We start from the raw sequence: 22,670 nt of genomic DNA on the forward strand, positions 1-22,670 counted from the left end.
TGGCTTTTTGCATCTTTTAATTTCCTGTCTTAACTTTATTTCATGTGCTCTTTCTGTTCTTTGACTCTGTGTATTTATCTGAATTACCTGCTTTCACTTTGTCTGTTAAAGCACTTTATAAATTCTGTTTTTAAAGGTGCTAAATAAAAAGAATTTAAAAAAATATATAATATAATTATAAAAGGGTCTGAAAGGTTGGACTTGTTCCAAAACAGACCTGTTGAAAATGTAATGAACCTAACTCAAACACAGAGGTGATCCTTGTTTTTATCTATTCTGGAGCGATGTATTCTGGTATATTGTTGATAACACCGACCCCACAACGCAAGTAATAAACAGAAAGGATTATATATTATCAATTTGTTGAAGGTACCATATCCACAGAGCCACATTTAGCCACGCTGAACCTTTATTTATAGTTTTTGAAAGGAAACTAAACAGTGTATTGAAACTATTTCTGATTTAAAAAATAAGTGAGCTACAAAAACAAAAAAGTGCATGTAAGAGCTCCCTGGCTCTGTTCTGAACTGATCCTAATGTGTCTTAATGACTTGGTTTGTTTTGTTTTTGTCAATAAAGACATGTCCCAGACTGCCTCAGTTCACATTCAGCCTGCAGACCACAAGATGGCAGCAGAGCTCTTTTTATCTTAACACAAGTGAAGCAGAGAAGAAATAATTCTGATGAGACATTAACACCTGAAACAAATAGAAACAATTGATCCTCATCAGCACTCTCATGTTTATGATTGTTCTCACCTCATAAAATGTAAAGATTGACAATAAATGACAGTTTTGTTCAGAGGGCAGTGAAGTAAGATATGAACGTATCTGATGTTTATATCGACATTAATGATTCATGATTTCGCTTCTGATCGGCTGTCAGTGCTGATCAATCTTCCTGCGAAGCTGTTTATTATCAATCATACTAATAAAGTTTATTTGTATAGACTTCAGAGTTGTGTTGAGCACAAGGGGCGGACCTATCATTAGTCACAGGCCGGCAATTGCCTTGGGCCTCAATCCACGAAGGACCCCATAAAACGCCTCATAAACTTCTGGTTGATTAAACTTAATTCTACTTTTAGCTAATTAATTGTGTTTTTCTAAATAGCACGCGCTAACATGGCCTCACAAGGCTTAATACATCACGAGTGTCTCTGGCTCCCCCTTCAGTCTCCACTACAATGGACTGTTCCATCTCACTGCGCATGTGCAGACATGACCCAGGAAGACAGCGGAAAACAAACTGAATGGCGCGAAGTCACCGCAGCGGGACAGAAACGTGGAGGCAGCGGGAGGAAAACTCAACGTCTGTGGCAAAACTAGCGAAGGTGACGAGCTTTTTCACGGCGGCCATTACTGATGACAACATGATAAACAGCAGGAAGAAGCAGGCGCTCCTTGTGTTAGCATTAGCGGGGCTGACAGCGAGGAGCTGCCCGCTGCAGTCAGCGTGAGCCCGGGTAACTGTAGCGGGGCTGCCGCTGCCTGCAGGCGGAGTATTGATCACACAGCACACAGCGGCGTGTGATCAATACTCACACACACCACACTGTGTGTGAACACACTCCACTACAAGCTTCAAACTCTATACGATCAGCACATGTTCATAATGTGTCTGTCAGGTGACCACACATCTGTTGTTAGCTCTGTGACGAGGCACGATATGGATCTTTGTCAGCCGATAAGGTGATCGATAATTCTCTGACTCTCATGGCCGATACCTAACCTGTAGTAACCACACAGCTGAGTGTGAGAAAGGCTCAGATGTAGTGAACAAAGATGATTTATTTCATAATCCACAGCTGTGATCCGGCTGTTGCCCTCGTCAGTGACCCCAGGTGTGGTTCACACACAGGTGGCGGTTCAGGTGTGCTTCTTCTCTGTTTTCATTGGCTGCTCACAAACCCACTTTATATACCATACCACCACCATGTGTGGAGAAGCTGCACTCTGGCTGTGTATCATCAGCTGTACTGTCTTTACCTGCCATCACCGAAAACGGATCATTTATCTGGATTTACGCTCCTTGGTTTCTGGCCACCAGGGGGCGGACCTCTCTCCACCTTGCCTCCTGGTTTGTTTACCTCTAGCCTCTGTTTACGTCCAGGCGTGACGTAGCCACGTAGCCTACACCTCATCCTCTGACCACACTATGCTTTAAGTAGCCGAGTTCATTCGCTCAAAACAGATTATGGAAACGCACCAGATGTGAATCTGGTAAAGGAAACATCTGTCCAGTCCTTAAGTTTATCACAGACATATTCGCAATCATCGTTTGGAGATACGTGGACAGGACGGATAAGAAAAAGACATTAATCTGTAAAGTAACTAGTAACTAAAGCTGACATGTTGAGTAGTGTGAAGCTGCATAAAATGGAAATACTCAAGTGAAGAACAAGAATGATACATTTGCACTTAAGTACTTAGTAACCTCACACCGCCGGGTACAAGCCTCACACTGAGCTGCTGAACGTGAAGTGTCATCATACAGAGATTGTGTTGTTTATGAAAATACGATGTTACAGTGGGTTCATCTGTTCAGATGTTTTGTTGTGTTTCTTTCAGATATGCAGCTCCAGACGTGGACATGATGTCTGTGTCAGTGATGATGAAGAGGAGATCCACCTTCACCAGGAGACGTGACAGGTGGGTCTTAATGAGGATTGTAACGAGGGGGACAAAGATTAAACAATGATTAAATCCGCCCCTGTTGACCACATTATTAATTGTTTCCTGGTAGAAAGTAACTGAGTACATTTACTCAAGTACTCTACATAAGAACAATTTTGGGTGCTTGTACTTGAGTATTTTTGATTACTGCGTCTGCACTACATCTCTTTTTACTCCACTACATTTATCTGATAGTAAAGTTAATTTGCCCATTCAGATTAATAACACAGAATCAATAAACTATATGATGATGTAATATTACAGATTAACAGCTCAGCAGTGTTAAATTTGCTCCATCTTTACAAGCTGCATGTTAATGTTGATGTATTAATGATTATAATACAATAAAATAATGTATAATATTATGAAATGGGCCATTCTGCAGACTTTTAGTCTCAGCCCTTGAACTATATTTTAATGCTGATACTTTCGTACTTCATGTTTTGATTTTGAGTATTTTTACACTGCAGTATTAGTACTTTTACTAAAGTATCCGGCTCACCACACCCAACAGTGATGTAACACCTTCAGCAGTCATGTGACACCTCCACCAGCAGGTGGCAGCAGAGCTTTCTTCTGTTTCAGGCACCTGATGGGAGGATTTTAATTAGGAAAACAACTTAATTTATATGTTTTTGTTCCAAGAATATTTGAGGCTTCAGACAAAATGTTAAATATGACACGCTCACATGAATTTGTGTTTGTCTTGCAGTCATATCTCAGATTTGTGGACAGACTAAAGTGGGTTCAGTGCCTCTAACCTGAAGTCACTCTGATGGTAGTGTTGGTGGATAGTTGTAGTAATAATCAGTTGCATGTGAAATGTGTGAAAATAATACTGTTGGTACCCTGGAGGTCTGCGGGTGTATTCAACAGGTTTTAATCCGCTGTAATTAAAGACACACAGATATTTTCTATACAGCAGCGCTGATTTTATTCACTCAGTAGTTTCCATTTACTCTCAGAAACTAAAGTGAAGCCACAGAAACGTTGTTGGGACTGCAGCTCAGCCAGGGTCCAAAAAGTCTGGTCACAAACATCTGAGGGCGACGAAGGATAAAAACTCAACCTTCAGACACGTTTCTCTGCTGATTTAATGACCCAGTGATCACACACACCTTTCTGATTCTGACGTTTCTCTTTTGTTTTTCGACTCACCCCTCTCACCTCTCCCCTCTCCTCTCACCCCCTTTACCTCTCACCCCTCTCCCCTCACCCCTCTCCTCTCACCTCTCACCACTCTCCCCTCACCCCCTTTACCCCTCATCCCTCACCTCTCACCTCTCTCCTCTCCCTCCCTTTACCTCTCACCCCTCTCCCCTCACCCCTCTCCTCTCACCCCTCATCCCTCACCTCTCTCCTCTCACCCCCTTTACCTCTCACCCCTCATCTCTCACCCCTCACCCCTTACCTCTCACCCCTCCCTTCACACCTGTCACTCCACACCTGAGCTTCATTTTAACCCAACAGTATATAAACCCGTTCAGGGACTATTTCTCTGCCAGATTGTCAAAAAGGCAAGTTTCCATCCAAGTTTAGTGCAATTCTTTGTCAAATATGGAAGTCTCAACTTCAACTTTGTCAGGACATTTTATTATGAAGCTTTTTTAAGCAGAAGTCTTCACTGCTCAGCTAAAAGAGTTAGATTTAGGGTTAAATCTGGTCTCCTCAGATCAGGTTGTGATCTCTGTGATCACAGCAGACGAGCTGCATGGAGACATCTGATGTTTAAATCATCTCCAGCTGCTTCAGGTGTTCAGCAGAACGCTGCAACTCTGTTTTACTGTGAAGCTCCAGAAATGTTCTGTGGACTACGAGACTTCACCTGACTTTATATCATCAGGAGGAGATGATGACTGAGCCTGACTTTATATCATCAGGAGGAGATGATGACTGAGCCTGACTTTATATCATCAGGAGGAGACGATGACTGAGCCTGACTTTATATCATCAGGAGGAGACGATGACTGAGCCTGACTATATCATCAGGAGGAGACGATGACTGAGCCTGACTTTATATCATCAGGAGGAGATGATGGCTGAGCCTGACTTTATATCATCAGGAGGAGACGATGGCTGAGCCTGACTTTATATCATCAGGAGGAGATGACTGAGCCTGACTTTATATCATCAGGAGGAGATGATGGCTGAGCCTGACTTTATATCATCAGGAGGAGACGATGGCTGAGCCTGACTTTATATCATCAGGAGGAGACGATGACTGAGCCTGACTTTATATCATCAGGAGGAGACGATGGCTGAGCCTGACTTTATATCATCAGGAGGAGACGATGGCTGAGCCTGACTTTATATCATCAGGAGGAGACGATGGCTGAGCCTGACTTTATATCATCAGGAGGAGACGATGACTGAGGTTCTAAATAATCTCAAATAAATGAAAGAAATGTAAAAGAAGCACTTTTTAAATAAAGTTCCTCTGGAAATTAAGTCATTTCTTTTCCCAGCAGATTAAATTGTTCTTTCCAGGAAACTAATAAACAAAATGACAAAAGCGTCTCATGCCACTGCTTCTCAACGACGGCACAGATCTGTTATTTGAACATTTATGAACAAAAATGTCTTTCTTATGTTCAGAGGAAGATGGTGCTCACTGTCACTCACAAAGTTGATTGTTGGCAGGAAACGGGGCATAAAAAAGGTCAAATGTATCTAAATTAATCAGAGTCATGAGATAACTTGAGTTGCTGCTGTGTAAATTAAACTGACTTGACTTCCTGATGCTGCTGCTCAGACAGACGACAGCTGTTCAGTGCAGAGGAGCGACTGACGGTGTCCTCAGTGTTTGGTCTCATCAGAAGAGTGTTAAAATGATGATGGAGCCTTAAAATAGAGCAGCGACATTTTAATATGAGCTGAGCTGAGCTCCAGAGTTCGCCTGCTGCAGCCTCTTAACCTCACGGGCTGAGCTACACGAACACTTTCATACATTTATTATTACATCATAAAGTAAGAATTATACAGAAGTAACAACATCCCGCCACTAACTTATTGGTCAGTTTGTTATTTTGAAGGAGTTTTGTAAATGACATCATGAATTAAAGGAATAAAAGTGATTCAGGAATAACTCTTGAATCCTTTTTATTCTCAGATTTCAATTAAATAAGATGTTCAACAGACTTTTTTCCAGATTTTAATGACATTTCTTGTACATATTTTTTTTTTCTGTGACTGTTTAATAAAACTATTCAGGTGTAGATTAGTGGAGCGGACAGTGAAAATGTACAAGAAAATATTATTAAAATCTGGATTAAGTCTTTCTAACATCTTATTCAGTTTAGAAAACTTTTTTTTTAACTTGTCTGGTTTTCTGAGAATAAAAGGATTAACAGTTACCCCCCCCCTCCTCCATTTTGCATTTATGATGTCATATCTCAAAATGATAAAGAGACACAAGATGAAAATCAACTGAAGACCACGTCAGTTTAAACACTACGAGAGTCGACATGTTAGAATTCATAAACTGAAACTTAAAGTGGTTTATTTAATATTTCCTCCTGCAGCCATTTTTAATATTGCTAAAGCCCGAGTGATGAACAGAGGTGAGGTGACGCCTCGACACAAAAACATGTTAAAAAGCTTTTTACAGTGAGAACAAACACATTTTTAAAAGTGTATAAAATGTGAGTCACTGATCTGCAGCTCTGACTTCAGTCTGATGTGTTTGTGCTTCGAAGAGTTTTTAGCTCACTTGTGTTCAGATAACAAACCAAACTGTCAAGTACAGTTGAAGGAAAGGCCTTTAAAATATACACGACTGCTCACACAACCTCCAGTCATCAGTCCTGACCGTTAAAGGAACAGTCCCACATTTAGAAACCCTCTTGTTGTCGGGTGAGAAGTTATATCAGTACAGACAGACGTCACTCTGTGGAGGGTTAGGAGACGCCAGCCAACATCAAGGATCAGTTTAACTGCTGAGTGAAACTAGTTAAGCTCCGTTAAAAGTGAAACTACAGCTTCCACCAAGTGTTCAGCCTGTGATGAGCAAAGATCTTTAGTACGGCTGATGAGAGGAACGAGTTGTTCAGCGTTTTATCAGGACTGAGCTGTAAAGTGAAACTTTCAGCCACACGTGAGGACAAAGTCCTGCAGGTGCTCACAAATATTCACTGCAATCTGCCTCGAGGGGTTTCTGCAGGTTAAAGAGTGAAGACGAGATGTTCATCAGGTCTTTAAATGATCAGGTGATGGAGCAAGTCTCAATTTACAGAAACACAGGATTTGCCAAGAAGACAGTCCGTCTTTGAAACGTCACATTCAAGTTGTTGGTTTTCTATTACACAAACAAATCTTTACTGCAAGGAAAAAATTAATTCAAGCAACATTTTTATCTGGTGATATTTTATAAATTCATGCAAATTCATCTTCTTTGGAAATGTCAGACTCAGTGTTTGGTGCTGAGATCAGTCTCTGCTCCGTTCTCCTGCACAGCTGATAGAAGAAGGTGTTTGGTCTTCGTTGTAAAACCGGCAGATAAGAGAATCTGTACGTTTTCCTTCTATAAGGTCGTGTTGTTTTGCACTTGAGATGTTCAGTTGTGGTGAAGATTCAGGGACGACTTTAATGCCAATCCTTAACTCACAAAACCCTCAAACATCTTCCACTTCATTCTGGGGACGTCAGGTTTGTTAACTAACATCCACCACTGACTCAGAACAGAAGCTGTCATTAGGTGGATTTTTAATCTTTTTTTGATGGAGCTAGGCTAGCTTTACTCCAGTATTTATGCTAAGCTAGGACCCCTCTCAGTAGAGAGAAACTGATGAGAAGCACCTGTCTCTGGAGATGATTTCCTCAGTCCTGGACTTTTCCTCTAAATCAATAAATACAGTTCTTACAGCTGCTGCAGCTACGTGTTGATGCTAACAGATGTTGCAGTCTGACAGAGATACAGAGTGAAAGGCCGGCTCGTGCTCGTAGAAATGATCGAAGCCGTTATCGTCAGAGCGTCTGCTGTTTGCTGTGCAGTCTGTCAGCTCATCAGACCGCCTGCCGTCCACAGCAGAGCAGCTGCTGGAGTAAACACTGAGTGTTTCTGTGGAGGGTGAAGACTGTCAGCGAGTGTAGGCGCTCCTCTAATGACAACAGGAAACACAGTCCACGTTCAGGGTCACGACCACCAACAACAGAAATGTCACTCGTCTCATTAGATAAAGGAATACTCCACTGTTTTTGGTCTGATGTGTGATTGGTTGATGGTGCATTTATGGTCGATACGTGATGGAAAGTCCTGATGTAGGATGTGGTTACAGATGACCAGGAGTCAAACCAGTGTTACCCTCTTCAACTAAAGGGGGGTACAAACCAACTGCCTGTCAGGACTGTGCATGAAGTGTGCTTAGCAATGTGGCTAACACATTAGCATGCTAAGATTTACTCAAGAGACATTAATGTGTTGAGTGACTCAGACTGAAGTCTTTGCTTTCTTTAGTTTGATGATTGAGTCACTCTGCTGATCAGTCAGTCATTAAACCCTCTTACAGTAATTGTCCAATCAAAGATGAGCAAGTCTTCACATTTCCCCACAAGTGATGTTCAAACAGAGAGTTTGGAGGGTGAAGACTGGATTGTCTCCAGCAACACCTTCTAAATGAAGCCACCAAAACTACGTGACTATTTTTAGTTTCACATAAATAATGATTTGAAGTCGCTCTTCACTGTTGTCATCACACCGGATTCATTCTGTCTCTGGTACAAACACACATACGCATATGTGACCAGTGACCAGAGACCAGTGACCACTGACCACTGACCAGAGACCACTGACCACTGACCAGTGACCAGAGACCAGTGACCAGAGACCAGAGACCAGAGACCACTGACCAGAGACCAGAGACCACTGACCACTGACCAGAGACCAGTGACCAGTGACCAGAGACAAGAGACCAGAGACCACTGACCAGAGACCAGAGACCAGTGACCAGAGACCAGTGACCAGAGACCAGTGACCAGTGACCAGAGACCACTGACCAGAGACCAGAGACCAGAGACCAGTGACCAGAGACCAGAGACCAGAGACCACTGACCAGTGACCAGTGACCAGACTACAAACCAGCACACTGAGTGGAGAAAAAATATCTAAATGTAAAAGTTAGCATGTTCAGCTAACTAGCTTCATATCTACAAATGCAACCTGATGTTGGCATTAGCCTAGCTTTAGCTAACGCGCTATATAATTGTTTTGTTGGGTTACGAGCACTGGAACATCAACCGTCCGTGAGCCAGTCCTCAGATACTACTACTCTTGAACAGATTTACAGTCCACCTGAACGTTTGGGCCACTTTGTTCAAAGCTATGGTCTCTTCCTGGGTTCAGGTGCTGGGATCTTCTAATTTATAAGTAAATTTCTTTCTTTCTGACTTTTTCGAATCATCTGTCTGTTTGCATGTCGTCATGTGTGTTTCTATCTGATGCCCATTGATTCAGGATTGGGTCTGAGTCTCAAACTAGGCAGTACCAGTCAGGTTCAGGTACTGGTCGGGTCTGTGGAGAGCTTCAGCTACATCTTAGTGTTCACAATATTTCCAAATAATGTACTTTTTCTCTCAGAATATAGAAAACTATAAATACAGGTTTCTTCAGGCTTGGTCCAGGTTTCACAACAGAAATCAGTGGAGTATCCCTTTATTATAATGTTGGTGTGGTAAAAGTATTTTGGGGCCACAAACACGATCCAGTTCAGAGCCACAAGGGGCCCGAGAGCCCGCTATAAATAAAGTTTCATTATCAGTCTCATGGTTTTGTTCCTCTGGGCTTCAGTGTTCAGATACACAGAGGAGGAGACGTGCCCTCCATGATGCAGAGCTGGAGAAAGATGGCAGGGGAAGTCGAGTCCTGTCCGGCCTCCCCTGCCGGTCCTCTACAGACGGTCTGCCGCTCGCTCTACATGACGCTGCACTTCCCCTTCAGCTTGTCGGCTCGTTTCTGTTTCCCTGAACGCTTCCCGTCGATGCTCAGGCTCATGTCCCTCTTCTTCTCCAGGGACAGCAGCTCCTGGAACAGTTCCTTCACATTGGTGTTCGTCTTGGCCGACGTCTCCATGAAGGCACACTTCCATGCACCGGCCTGAGCCTCGCCCTCCTTCGTCTCCACCTCACGCTGGGCCGTCTCATCGCTTTTGTTGCCCACGAGCATTATGGGAATGGACTCTACGGTGCCTTTGATGGCCAGAACCTGGAGGGAGACAAGAGGAAGTCAGTCTGCGGCCTCGACAAGTTAGAGAGAGAACATTCATGATCGGTTCAACCTTTACACGTAGTTAAAAATCCTGTCCATTTAAAATGATTCCAGTTAGAAGTTAGCGACTGTTTTCTCTGGAGCTTTAATGTAATAAGATAAATCTCCACCTCAGGAAAACAGCCTGAGTGCATATAAACCATCAGAGGCCACACGAGGCTCCTCGACTGTAGAGTAAAGACGGTGACCTGTTGGTAAATGGGTTTGAGCTCCTCCAGTGATTGCCGGCTGGTGATGGAGTAGACCAGGATGAAGGCGTGGCCCTTGGAGATGGAGAGTCGCTGCATGGCGGGAAACTGGTGACTTCCTGTTGTGTCGGTGATCTGCAGCGTGCACACGCTCTTATCACAGCTGATCACCTGCAGAGACGCCGCAGAGACGACAGGCACTGATCAATAATTCAACAGATCAGTTATGACCAGAAGAGAACGTGTTGATAAAAACAGAAAGGTGTGTCGTACCTGTCTGTATGTGTCCTCCACTGTGGGGATGTAGGTGTCTCTGAAGGTGCCTTTAACAAACCGAAGCACCAGCGAGCTCTTCCCCACCCCTCCTGCTCCAAACACCACCACCCGGTAGTCGTTACTCTGCTCTGGCATTCTGGGAGTTGGAGTCCGCCGGTTGCTCTGGAAACTGACCTGTACACTGAGAAAGAAAAGACAAAGAGAAGAGTTGTATAATTAGAAATTCAAAGTTAAAAGAAGTGAACTGATGTAAAATCAAAGCAGGAGTTTAATTTAGATTCTTATTTTGACTCAACGCTCTGTAAACAGTGGAGGTGACTGGACTTCAGAAAGAGCCCAGCCACGCCCGGCCCCGTCACCCTGGGTGACTCCAGCGTCAACATGGTGGAGGTCTTACTGCTTCTCAGCTCTCTCATCAGCGCTCTCATCAGAAAAGCCCAGCAGAGGATGTGTTTCCTGCGGCAGTTGAAGAAATTCAGCCTGCCCAAGACGATGATGGTGCACTTCTACACAGCCATCATCGGGTCCATCCTCACTTCCTCCATCACCATCTGGTACTCTGCTGCCTCTGACAGGGACGAGGGCAGACTGCAGACTGCTGGAGGTGATCAGCTGCAATCTGCCATCCCTCCAGGACCTGCACGCCTCATGACCCTGAGACGTGCAGGTAAGATACCTGTCGACCCCTCACAGCCAGGGCAAACACTTTTTGAGAGTCTCCCCTCTGGCAGGAGGCTGCAGTCCATCAGGACCAGAACCTCTCGCCATAAGAACGGTTTCTTCCCATGACCCCCTCCCTCCCCCTTCACTTACATTACTGTAAGTTTTAGTCACTGAGGCTCTTATTTTGCACACTGATGTGACCTCGCACACTCTGGACAGTCTTCACCTACTTTAAAATCCGTCACACTCGATTTATATTTTTATATTTTTAGTATGTCTTTTAAGTATTTTCAGTGTTTGTTGGTTTGCACCTACAGACCACAGCACATTCCTTGTATGTGTAAACTTACGTGGCAATAAAAGCGATTCTGATTCTTCTAGTTTTTCCTGAATGAAAGTCACCATCTGAGACAAACTCAATAAATGAACATTAACAGAGACGTGAGTATCTGTGGAGGTCAAAGAGTAAAACAGTGTTCAGACGGAGCGAGGCAGGAACAAACCGTCTGAATGTAATTAGTGTCATCGAGTACCTGGTGGAAAAAAATGAAAACACAGAAGGAGAGTCCTTCAGCTGCAACCTGCTGCATCATCTCCATCACAATGAGCATGTAATTACTGAGTGTGTGTGTGTGTGTGTGTGTGTGTGTGTGTGTGCTGTCCTCAGCACTCAGCCTCAGTTTATTCTGTTAAAGCCCAGTGACCCGTGGTTCTGATTAAAAGTTAAGTTCAGGTTCGTTTTAGACGTTGTTTTGGTTAAATGTATTAACAGTTTTGCTCGAGTTAGAAAAATAATAAGTTTTGTAGCTAAAACATGTGAACAGTTCAGATTAATAGCTTTTTGGTTCAGGTTAGCAAACGATACTATTGCATCAGTAGTTCAAATATTATAAAGTCTATGATGACTCTATTTTATTTTATATATACAGTAGTTGTAATGACAATCAGCACGGTGTCACTCTCAAGCATGTAATACGCCCGTCGACCCACGAGAGGTCTGAGGGGGACGGTTTGACTCACCTAGGTGCCTAAAGCACTGTATGTTTGAAGGTGTAGTACCAGCAGGGGGCGATAATGACAGGAACAACAGACAAACGTGGTATAAGGAGCCTGAACTTCCCGACAGGAGGAGGTTGGCGTTGGTCAGGTGGTTCATTCATAGGACGATCACCAGGATCAGGGTCCGTCTGAGACCAGAGGTCAAAGGTGACTGTTTTCAGGAAGTGATCTGAAGCCGACCAGGATGTTTTCCTCAAACTATCCAATAGTGTAGGCGGACGTTACAGTTTTGTTAGCGCTACATTAGCAACAGTATGAGAGCATGCTGTTCTCACAGGGTGCTGAAGTCAAACGGAGATACCTGTAATCTTTCAAAGAACCGTGAAATGAAAAATGTATTTTCCAAGACGTGTTTAAAGTCTCTTGTTGAATGCTAAAAATGTGTTTTTTAAATCCATTTCATTGTAGATCATCATGGTATCTGGGTTGATTCCATACATTTATCCAAGCGAATGTGATTTGTGTGGATGATGGAGGTTCGGGTGCAGCTCTCTCTCTCTACAGATCTGTAACGCTCCGCTGTATTAACTAAACCACAGATCCAATCAAATCTAAAGGATTTAATTAAAATTAAAGCTGCAAGCAGCGATGAACGGGCCCTCGCCCCCCCACGTACGTCGGGCTGTGGCGCCGTCGGAGGGCAGACGCAGAGGGCGAGTCTGTCCACTATGTGGCCCGAGAGCTCACCCATCAATTATATGTCATGTTGTAGTGTGTGATTTGGAGAAAACAGCCTGTGAATGTCATGTAAACTGGATGATGTTTGTCGTCACAGCACATAGCTGAGCGAAGATAGCGCCTCAGTGAGCTTCTGTCAGAAATGCATGTGTGTGTTATGTGTGGTCACGATACTTATGCGTGCCGAAATTCATTAGTGTATGTGCATGTAGGAGGCGGGGCTTCAAGTTTGACAAAATGGCCGACTTCCTGTTGGACTGAGGGTTTCGGTGCCGAGGGGTATTTTGTGCGTCTGGTCATGATACATATGTATATCGGAGGCAAAAGCTTTTGACAAGGTGTCATCATCAAGGTCTGAAGATGATATTTAGTGAGTGTGAAGTCTGTGGCGTTAAATCTGTAGGACTAGTGAAATAAAGTACGAGGCGTAGAAATGAAAAGAAATTAATGGGAAAAGCCATAAGGGGGCATTAGGGGGCGCTACTGAGCTATCGTGCTGCACATGAGGGCAGTTGTAGTATCGACTTAACGTACTCATGTGTAACGAGCTACGGGCCAAATCTGGTGACCCGTGACTCATGCAGCCAGTGTAGTTACATGATCCCACACTGATTTTGAGTCAATTGATCACATGACCTGGAAGCTATTGAGCTAACATGCTAATATTTACATATAATAATTATTTATTGTATAATAATATAATAATTATTATATAATAATTATATAGTGAATGTGAAGTCTGTGGCGTTAAATCTGTAGGATGAGTTAGTTAAAGTACGAGGCACAGACATTCGGTCCGTACAGAATGGGAAAAGCCGTTAGGGGGCGCTACTGAGCTATCGTGCTGCGCATGAGGGCAGTTGTGGTATCAAAATAATGTCCTCATGGTTAAGAAGCTACATGCGAAATTTGGTGAGTCTGCGAACATGCTGAAGTCCCGAAAACGGCGTCGGAAAATTGAAAATTGGCACACGCCGTTCAAGATGGCCGACTTCCTGTTGCGGCAAAAATTCCAACAAAAATAATTCCGGGCTAAGTCCTTGAGACCCATAAGTCCTGTAAATTTCATGACGATCCGAGACAGTTTTTGGTCACATGTTCCAAGTTTGGTGAGTTGTGGGGCACGTTCAGGCCGCCACATATGCGATCCTGGGGAAGGACAAAAAATAATAATAAAAATAATAATAAAGAATCCGAGCAGATACAATCGGTCCTCGCACGAGATTCGTGCTCGGGCCCTAATTACTAATAAACTGAACCACATCCACATGTTCTGAGGGAAATCTGTCACGTTACAGAACATAAAGATGCTCTAACACACATTTAACTACAATTTTAAGCTTCTGGCTCGTCACACTGGTTCAGGTTAGCTAATGATTGGCAGCATTTATGTCATGTTTGCTAGAAGGCAGCTAAAGTAGCCTAGCTCAGCTCCCATTCACACACAGTTAAATAATGTAGGTAAAATAGTTTTGTTCATTTCAGCGAGCAGTTAAGATAATCTTGTCTGATTTACATTAGCTAACAGTTTAGTTTGACTTGTGTTTGCTAGCAGGTTAGCTTTAGTTTAAGTTACCAGATTGTTCATGTCAGCGACATTTTAGTTTGAATTATGAGCGAAAGCATTTTTTTGGTTCGGATCAGCAAAAACTTCCATGAAGCAGCAAAAACACTGTTAGCTTCTCATGAGCTTTCTGTCGCGGCCCAGTTCAAATCTCTCACAGTAGATTCACTGGATAAAGTGTAGGAGACTTTATATGTGACGTTTACAACCCAGATAATATAAAAGCCTCGTGTTGGATGTGTGTGTGTCTCTGGTGTGAAGACAGTGTTGAGTGCGTCCTGCAGCGACGAGTGTTCGTGCTGCAGCTCTGTGACATTTAAATCTTCACTGACTGGAACACGTTGACGTCTCACCTGATTCATCTCGTCCTCTCTGAACTCTCCGAGTGTGTTTCACAGATAAAATGACAAACGGGATGAATTAAAAGATGGAGCAAAGTCCTCGGGGAGTTTCCCAGCATGCTGAGCTGTGTTCCCCCGCAGAGTGACTAACGAGCATTGATTAGAGCTTTGCATCTCATTAAAGAGGAGAGCAGATAAAAACCAGAGAGGCTTTTATAGAGAGAAGAGGAGAGACGTTTCAACAAGAGACGTCAGGAAACAGATTTTCTTCTGGATGATTCATCCTCACACAGTTTTATACCCTCAGATATAAACGATTTGTCTTCATTCACTGTTCAACAACACTTTAGTTACTGGAAACATCACAAGCATCACTCAGAGATCTCCTGGGTGTTCTGTGATTTATATAAAAGTGTTTAATGAGCGAAATCAATCACTGTCAACTGAAGCGATCAGGGCTTTTATTTTATATATATGTTATATATACGACTGAGAAGCAAAGAGTCAAATAACACAAAATGAATCCTCCTAAACTAATAGTTGATTAATCGATATCTTGATCATTAGAATGACTTTTGTGATTGTTTTGATCCATCAAGCAAAAATCAAAATCACTAGTGTCTCCAGAGTTTCTGATGGTTTCTTCTGGTTTATTTCACAGGAAACTGAATCTGTGGGTTTGTGGACGGCTGGTTTTACAAAACGAGACACCTGAAGACGTCACACTGGACTCTGGGTAACTGTCATGAGTATGTTTCATTATTTCTTGATGATTTACACAGTAATAGATTTCATTTACTTCTAAATTACAAGTAAGTTACACTGTCAGAGATAAAGGTACAGTACTACTGGACCTCAGGAAGCTGTATGTCCCTTTTGATTGGCTGTTGAACTCTGAATCTCTGGAGCTTTGATGTGATGAGCCCTCGACTGAAATGATGAAAGTATAATGAAAGTTTAGGTTAATAAATGAAAATACATTATTTCAACGGTTTCTCAGAAACTGTACCGGCGCTGATATGTACCCGTGTCAGGGGAACACCGGGTTCACTTCTTCTGTCTTCATCACTGACTTCCTGTCACCACTCCTCACTGTACAACGTATATTTAAGAAATAAAACAGATGTTGACTAGATACAATTATTTTCTTAGTTTTTTTTCCTGATGAAGTTCTGTTGACTGAAACAAGCTGATGACGTCAGTACAAATGATCTGTTCTGTATTTTTAATGTGTTTTCTAACAACCTGCTCAGTATCAACTTTAGTTCTGTTCAGTTTGGCAGAAGCTAAAAACAATAATACTAATAATCTAATAGTCTGTTCAGAGTATCAGAGTCTGCTGTCATCAGTCGAAAAAAAAAACAGTAACAAATGTCTTGAAACAATGAATCAATCAACATGTCATGATGACTGTTGATGAAGGTTCTCAGTCATCCGGGTAAATCCTGGTGCTGTACTGTAGTCCAGTTGCCTACGATACAGCACCAAGAGGCATCATGATTCTTTTGATCTTCTGTTGATTGACGACTCGATCGATGAATCATTTCTGCTCCTCCTCTACTGAACCGATGCACTTACTGCTCTGGATCCATGACAACACACACCGAGTCTGTCAGGACAGCAGTTAAACATGGAGACAGGATCTGTGATGTTGGTTAATGATCCGTCTCACAGCTGAGAGCCTCCTGCAGCTCACACGTCCTCGCTGTAATAACGTCTGTAGATCAGGAGAGATACCATCAGAGCATCCGCTGCCTCCGCCCACTGCTTCCTGCTCCACCAGCCTCAAACTGTCCACCGCATCACAGTGAGATCCAGGAGACCTGCTCCCAGTATTCACACACGCTAACGATGTAAAAGTACGAACACACTCCTGAAAATGTAGTTAAAGTAAAGTGTCTGCAGGCTGTGACTCAGTCATTCCTGTGAAATCAGGATGTTTCTGTTGGAGCTGTTGATCATTTTCTCCACAAATCCGTCAACTGTTTGGTGAAAACAGTGAGAAATGTGGCGACAGCCTTCACAGACCTCAACATCATGCTAACGTTATTAGCAAGCTGAAGACAACATAGCTAACATAAAGTGACAGTTCCACCTGCAGTTAGAGGCTGTAAATATTGTTTTAGTGAGCTGCATATTATTTTAAATATATTCTACTCTTATATTTGAACTTCTCATCTGCACTCAAGTGATTTTCTTTCATGTATGAAGTTTGAGGGTCGTTGGAAAGAGCCTGAGAATAAGTTTTTTATTAATTATCACTGAACAAAAAAAAAGAATTTAAATTTATAAAATTCAGTTTCTCAGCGGCTGCTGTTCACAGAGCGCCGACGTCACCGCTCCTTATCTCCACCACACATTTAGACCTCTGACTAATCAGCAGCTCGTTAATCAATCTGTGCCACACACACACACACACACACACACACACACACACACACACACACACACACACACACACCTGCCTCCTGCAAGCATCCATGTAACCATGGGAGCACCTGAATGTTCTGTGTGTGTGTCTGTGTGTGTGTCTGTGTGTGTGTCTGTGTGTGTGTGTGTGTGTGTGAGTTGTCTGGTTGCCGTGGCGATGGTGCTCAGACAGCAGAGATTCATACACTCGGAGACGAGTGCAAACATGTCATCATCGGCAGGGCCGTTGTCATGGTTACCTGCCTGCCCACATCATCTGACATCACTTCCTGTGCGGAGGCGGGCAGCGGGGAAAACACCATCAGTGAGCGAAGCAGCAGCAGAAAATACAAACGCACACAGGGAGCTTCAGAGAGATGATATTAATATTAAATATATATTATTGGTCTGACTTGATAATGACGGCTCCTCTCAGTCTGCGTGAGGAAAAGTCCAGTTTAAAATATAAGTTGGAAAATATGAATTATAAATCAGTGAGCAAAGAAAAGACGACCTGTAACGACTCAATCTTCATGTTCAAGATGACCAATAACTCATTCAGTTCATTCAGGCTGGACAAATGACTAATACCACCTAAAGACACCTAATGACACCTAATGACACCGTTCATACACAAACTACAAGGAGCAGTAACACAATAAAATGATAAATGTAAAATAAATCTGAGCTGAGCTGTTCACACTGTGCTGGAGTCATGAAGTGTGATCTGTATTCACATTTACATTTATTCTCTTGTTTATTATTAATCTTTAGTATCAACTTTATTTCAGCTCTAAATACAATAACAATATTAATCTGTCCATAATTATAACACATTTTAATGAACCTGACAAGTTTGAACTGTGATTTATTACAGGAGGCAGATTAAAAAATATTACTTTCATACTATGTACTTATACTATACTATATTTATGTTTATATTATTTTAATTTAGTCAGACTTAGTTATTAAATGTATTCATGTTGACTCAACATGACAGAAAAACAATGAAAACTCATGTAATGAAATAAGAAGGAAAATGTGTGTTAGCAGACCACGAGTGTGACATCATCAGGATTTTAATTCTGATAAAGATAAAAACAGATAATTCTGAGTAATCGTGATCATGAATCAATCTTAATAACTGTGAAATAATCACAATACGATGTATTTCTCTCCTCTGTATGGACCTTTGTAGTAAAGTGTCTGTATTGATCTGATTCAGACTCACAACATGAACAAAATGTCCTGCTGAGCACAAACACGTCCAACAGACGTCTCTTTAACGTCTGCGACGGCGTTAAGACGTCCAGCGGAGACGGACTGAGTTTTACTTCACGCAGCAGAAACTACAGAGGATTCAAACACTGACGTACTGAAGTACTGATGTACTGAAGTACTGATGTACTGATGTACTGAAGTACTGAAGTACTGAAGTACTGACGTACTGACGTACTGAAGTACTGACGTACTGACGTACTGACGTACTGAAGTACTGAAGTACTGATGTACTGACGTACTGACGTACTGACGTACTGAAGTACTGACGTACTGACGTACTGACGTACTGAAGTACTGAAGTACTGATGTACTGACGTACTGACGTACTGACGTACTGAAGTACTGACGTACTGATGTACTGAAGTACTGACGTACAGACGTACTGACGTACTGACGTACTGACGTACTGAAGTACTGACGTACAGATGTACTGACGTACTGACGTACTGACGTACTGAAGTACTGAAGTACTGACGTACTGACGTACTGAAGTACTGACGTACTGATGTACTGAAGTACTGACGTACAGATGTACTGACGTACTGACGTACTGAAGTACTGACGTACAGATGTACTGACGTACTGACGTACTGACGTACTGAAGTACTGACGTACTGACGTACTGAAGTACTGACGTACTGAAGTACTGACGTACTGACGTACTGAAGTACTGACGTACAGACGTACTGACGTACTGACGTACTGACGTACTGAAGTACTGACGTACTGACGTACTGACGTACTGAAGTACTGACGTACTGACGTACTGAAGTACTGACGTACAGATGTACTGACGTACTGACGTACTGAAGTACTGACGTACTGAAGTACTGATGTACTGACGTACTGACGTACTGAAGTACTGATGTACTGACGTACTGAAGTACTTCAGTACTTCAGTACTGCACCAGTACACTTTATATTGTTTGTGATATTTCTTGAACATTTTCCTGAGTGAATTAGTTTCTGCTCACTCTTCAGTGTTTGACTCTTTCAGCAACACTACAGCTCCCAGCATGCAGTATGTTTTCACTCTCACTGTTAGTACGACTCGTCATGCTTCTTAAAAAGTCATAATTATGAGATTAAAACGTCTAAATTGTGAGACAGACTTCAGATATGTTAAAGTCACCAGTTCAGTTTGACGTCAGCCTTCTTCACTCTCTTTCACACATTATTGGCAGAATTCAACATTTGTACACATTAACAATGTTCATTTAGCTTTTCAGCAGGCAGCACTCACAGCCACAGGTTCTTCTGAACGTCTCTAGTTTCATATATTATTTCAAAATGAGAACATTAAAATAAGTTTGGTGTGTTTCGGTCTCAGTCAGCAGGACGGTGTCAGTAAAACGTCAGCTGCAGCAGAGGCACCGTCCAGTGGTGTCAGTTATAATACGAATCAGATCAGCTGATCTGAACACAGTCTTTTATTAATACTTTTTACTGTGTTCGATGCTGTTTTATACGCAGGACAATGAAGTTCCTCATTATTCTGTTAGAAGAAAGATTATCTCATAAAGTAGATTATGACCACAGCAGTATTTAATATTCACGTTCCTGTCAGCAGCTTCACATCACTCAGATATTCATAAAATACTCTGACTGTGTTTATTTTACTACAATATTACAATTCAGACGTTAATATTATTATAATATTCACTATGATATATAATAATAATAATAATATTCATATGTTCTGACTATTAATCTAAATTATTTTACTATTTGACTGACTGCTGTCTTTTTATAAGTGCCCAACTTTTATGGTACTTGTACTTTATGCAATATTGTACTTTTTACTTCACTACATTTATTTGTGAGATCCAGATTATTAATACTAAATATAATCAACCAATAAATAATAATATACTATAATAGATTACACTGTTTGTACAGTTATTACAATGATCTTCATCAGCTGCAGCGTTAAAGTGACAAACACATCACTGACTGTAAAACAATATAATATATATATAATATTACTCTGCATGATGAGTACTTTTACTTTTTCATGTTGATACTTTTCAATAAATCAAATAAACGTTGTTCATACAGCAGCTTTCAAACAATTCAGACAGTTCACAAGTGATTTAAAAAACAACATGGCACAAAAACAGGTGGAGAGACGAGTGCAAACAAGCAAGAACAATAATAACAAGTAAAATATTGTGATTTAAACAGTTTATCAAACATAAGAACAATAAGAAATATCAAGTACTTCTTCACCTCTAAAACAATATTATAATATATATTACTCTGCATGAGGAGTACTTTTACTTTTGGCACGTTAAATATATTTTGATGCTGATACTGAGTGCAGTACTTTTACTTCTTCACCTCTGTACACCAGTAATGATGAAGTACTACATGACTATAGTATTCCTGAAGTATTCCTGTAGTATTTGTACGCTGACGCCTCAGGTGATGATATCTGACAGCAGCAACAGGCTGATCAGTCGTCACGACACACACACACTCACACACACACACACACACACACACACACACAGAGACACACACACACACACACACACACTCACTCTCTCTCTCTCTCTCTCTCTCTCACACACTCACACACACACACACACACACAGAGACACACACACACACACACACACTCACTCTCTTTCTCTCTCTCTCTCTCACACACTCACACACACACACACACACACACACACACACACACTCACACACACACACTCTCTCTCTCTCTCTCTCTCACACACACACACACACACACACACACACACACTCTCTCTCTCTCTCTCTCACACACACACACACACACACACACACACACACACTCTCTCTCTCACACACACTCACACAGACACACACTCTCTCACACACACTCACTCACACACACACACACACTCTCTCTCTCTCTCACACACACACACACACACACACACACACTCTCTCACACACACTCACTCACACATACACACACACACACACACACACACACACACTCTCTCTCTCTCTCTCTCTCTCTCTCTCTCTCAAATTTGCTTTATTGGCATGAATGTGAGAACTATGTTGCCAAAGCATCAAGAATCAATGAAACAACACAAACACAACTCACCTCTGTACACACACACACACACACACACGCACGCACGCACACACTCTGACCTGCTGCTTTGTTCTCAGTCTCCATCAGCTGCAGACTCATTATCTCCTCTCATCATGTTAATCAGTCTGACTCGCTCAATAGTAACGATCGAGCTCGCGCACAGCCGGGCACGCGCACTCGGTGGCTTGGACACACAGTTAAAGACGCACACGCACGCACACATGCACGCACAGCTCTGAAATGAGCCCCAGCAGCAGCAGCACCGAGCCGGGCGGTGAAATCACACCGACTGTGGAGCTCCTCCGCCGGGCTGCTGTCTGCGCGCTCCCCGCCGTCAGTGAGCGAGTGTCGGTGTGATGAGTGCGGACTCACCGTGGCTCCTCTGCGGCTCCTCTGCGGGTCTGTGTCCGGGGTTTGTCTACTCCGGAGCGGCTGTGAGCATCCTGAACCCTCCGCTCTCTGACTCACATCATCACCATCATCATCATCATCATCATCATCATCATCATCATCATCAGACCTGCTGCTGATCAGCACACATCAGCCCTCCTCCTCTTCCTCCTCCTCCTCCTCCTCCCTCCATCACCTCCTTCCTTCTGGCACAAACAACAGGAACACTTCCGCTCGGGTTTCATCAAAATAAAAGCATGATTCTGTAAAAAAAAAAACTGCCGGCAAAAACCTTCATTTCATCTTGAAATCTATGTTTTAAATCTTAACTTTACGCATTCTTTAAATATAATAATAAGTAAAATAACGTATATAAACGCGCGAACATTTAGCCGTGAAAGAGACCAGCAGTGGTTTTCACACTGATGGTTTGAAGTGAATTAATCTGAATATAAAAAATAAAACTAGGTGTCTTCGCTCTTATTTTGAAGGCTGTAATCCTCAAGCGGAAGTGTCATTTTCAGCCTCCACACTGGCACCTCATCATCATCATCATCATCTTCCAGAGTATAAATACATTTTCCCTCCACACCTTCACCTCCACCAGCGTCACTCAGACGCGTCACCCAGAGAAAACAGAAGCGGATCATCCCGCAGACTGAGCCTCGCGCCTCCAGCAGCAGCTTGAACTGACAACACGAACTACATTTAGATCCTGACAGTTTTAGAAATAGAAATATTTTCATATACGTTGATTAAATCTTTTTAGCTTTTAGTTCGTATCTGTGATTAATGGATTAAATCATCTT

At 42.4% G+C, this 22,670-nt stretch overlaps 2 protein-coding genes across 2 annotated transcripts in view; one reads left to right on the forward strand and one right to left on the reverse strand.

The window, feature by feature from the left end:
* Positions 1 to 1,246: 1,246 nt before the first annotated feature.
* The window catches only part of apc2 (APC regulator of WNT signaling pathway 2), a 66,737-nt gene continuing 45,313 nt past the window's right edge, over positions 1,247 to 22,670 (forward strand). The window contains exons 1-3 of the mRNA XM_084355063.1: positions 1,247 to 1,333; positions 2,571 to 2,651; positions 15,364 to 15,451. The gene's annotated coding sequence lies outside the window, so the exon portion shown is untranslated. The remainder of the gene's footprint in view (positions 1,334 to 2,570; positions 2,652 to 15,363; positions 15,452 to 22,670) is intronic.
* diras1a (DIRAS family, GTP-binding RAS-like 1a) lies at positions 6,141 to 22,052 on the reverse strand. Its single transcript, XM_084355081.1, has 4 exons — positions 21,844 to 22,052; positions 10,395 to 10,578; positions 10,122 to 10,292; positions 6,141 to 9,870 (listed from the first exon to the last, which is right to left on the reverse strand). The coding sequence occupies exons 2-4, from the start codon at positions 10,530 to 10,532 to the stop codon at positions 9,580 to 9,582; spliced, it is 600 nt and encodes a 199-aa protein (XP_084211207.1). The 5' UTR covers positions 10,533 to 10,578; positions 21,844 to 22,052; the 3' UTR covers positions 6,141 to 9,579.

This window comes from Pagrus pagrus, assembly GCF_965226575.1.
Source record: "Pagrus pagrus genome assembly, chromosome: 6".
NCBI classification, from domain to species: Eukaryota; Metazoa; Chordata; class Actinopteri; order Spariformes; family Sparidae; genus Pagrus; species Pagrus pagrus.

Bases quoted from the DNA above. Each gene is read 5' to 3' on its own strand.
- diras1a (XM_084355081.1), bottom strand. From the start codon at position 10,532: ATGCCAGAGCAGAGTAACGACTACCGGGTGGTGGTGTTTGGAGCAGGA. The intron at 10,293-10,394 runs GTACGACACACC...GCGTCTCTGCAG, and splicing joins TGGAGGACACATACAGACAG to GTGATCAGCTGTGATAAGAG. The intron at 9,871-10,121 runs GTCACCGTCTTT...GTCTCCCTCCAG, and splicing joins TCAAACCCATTTACCAACAG to GTTCTGGCCATCAAAGGCAC.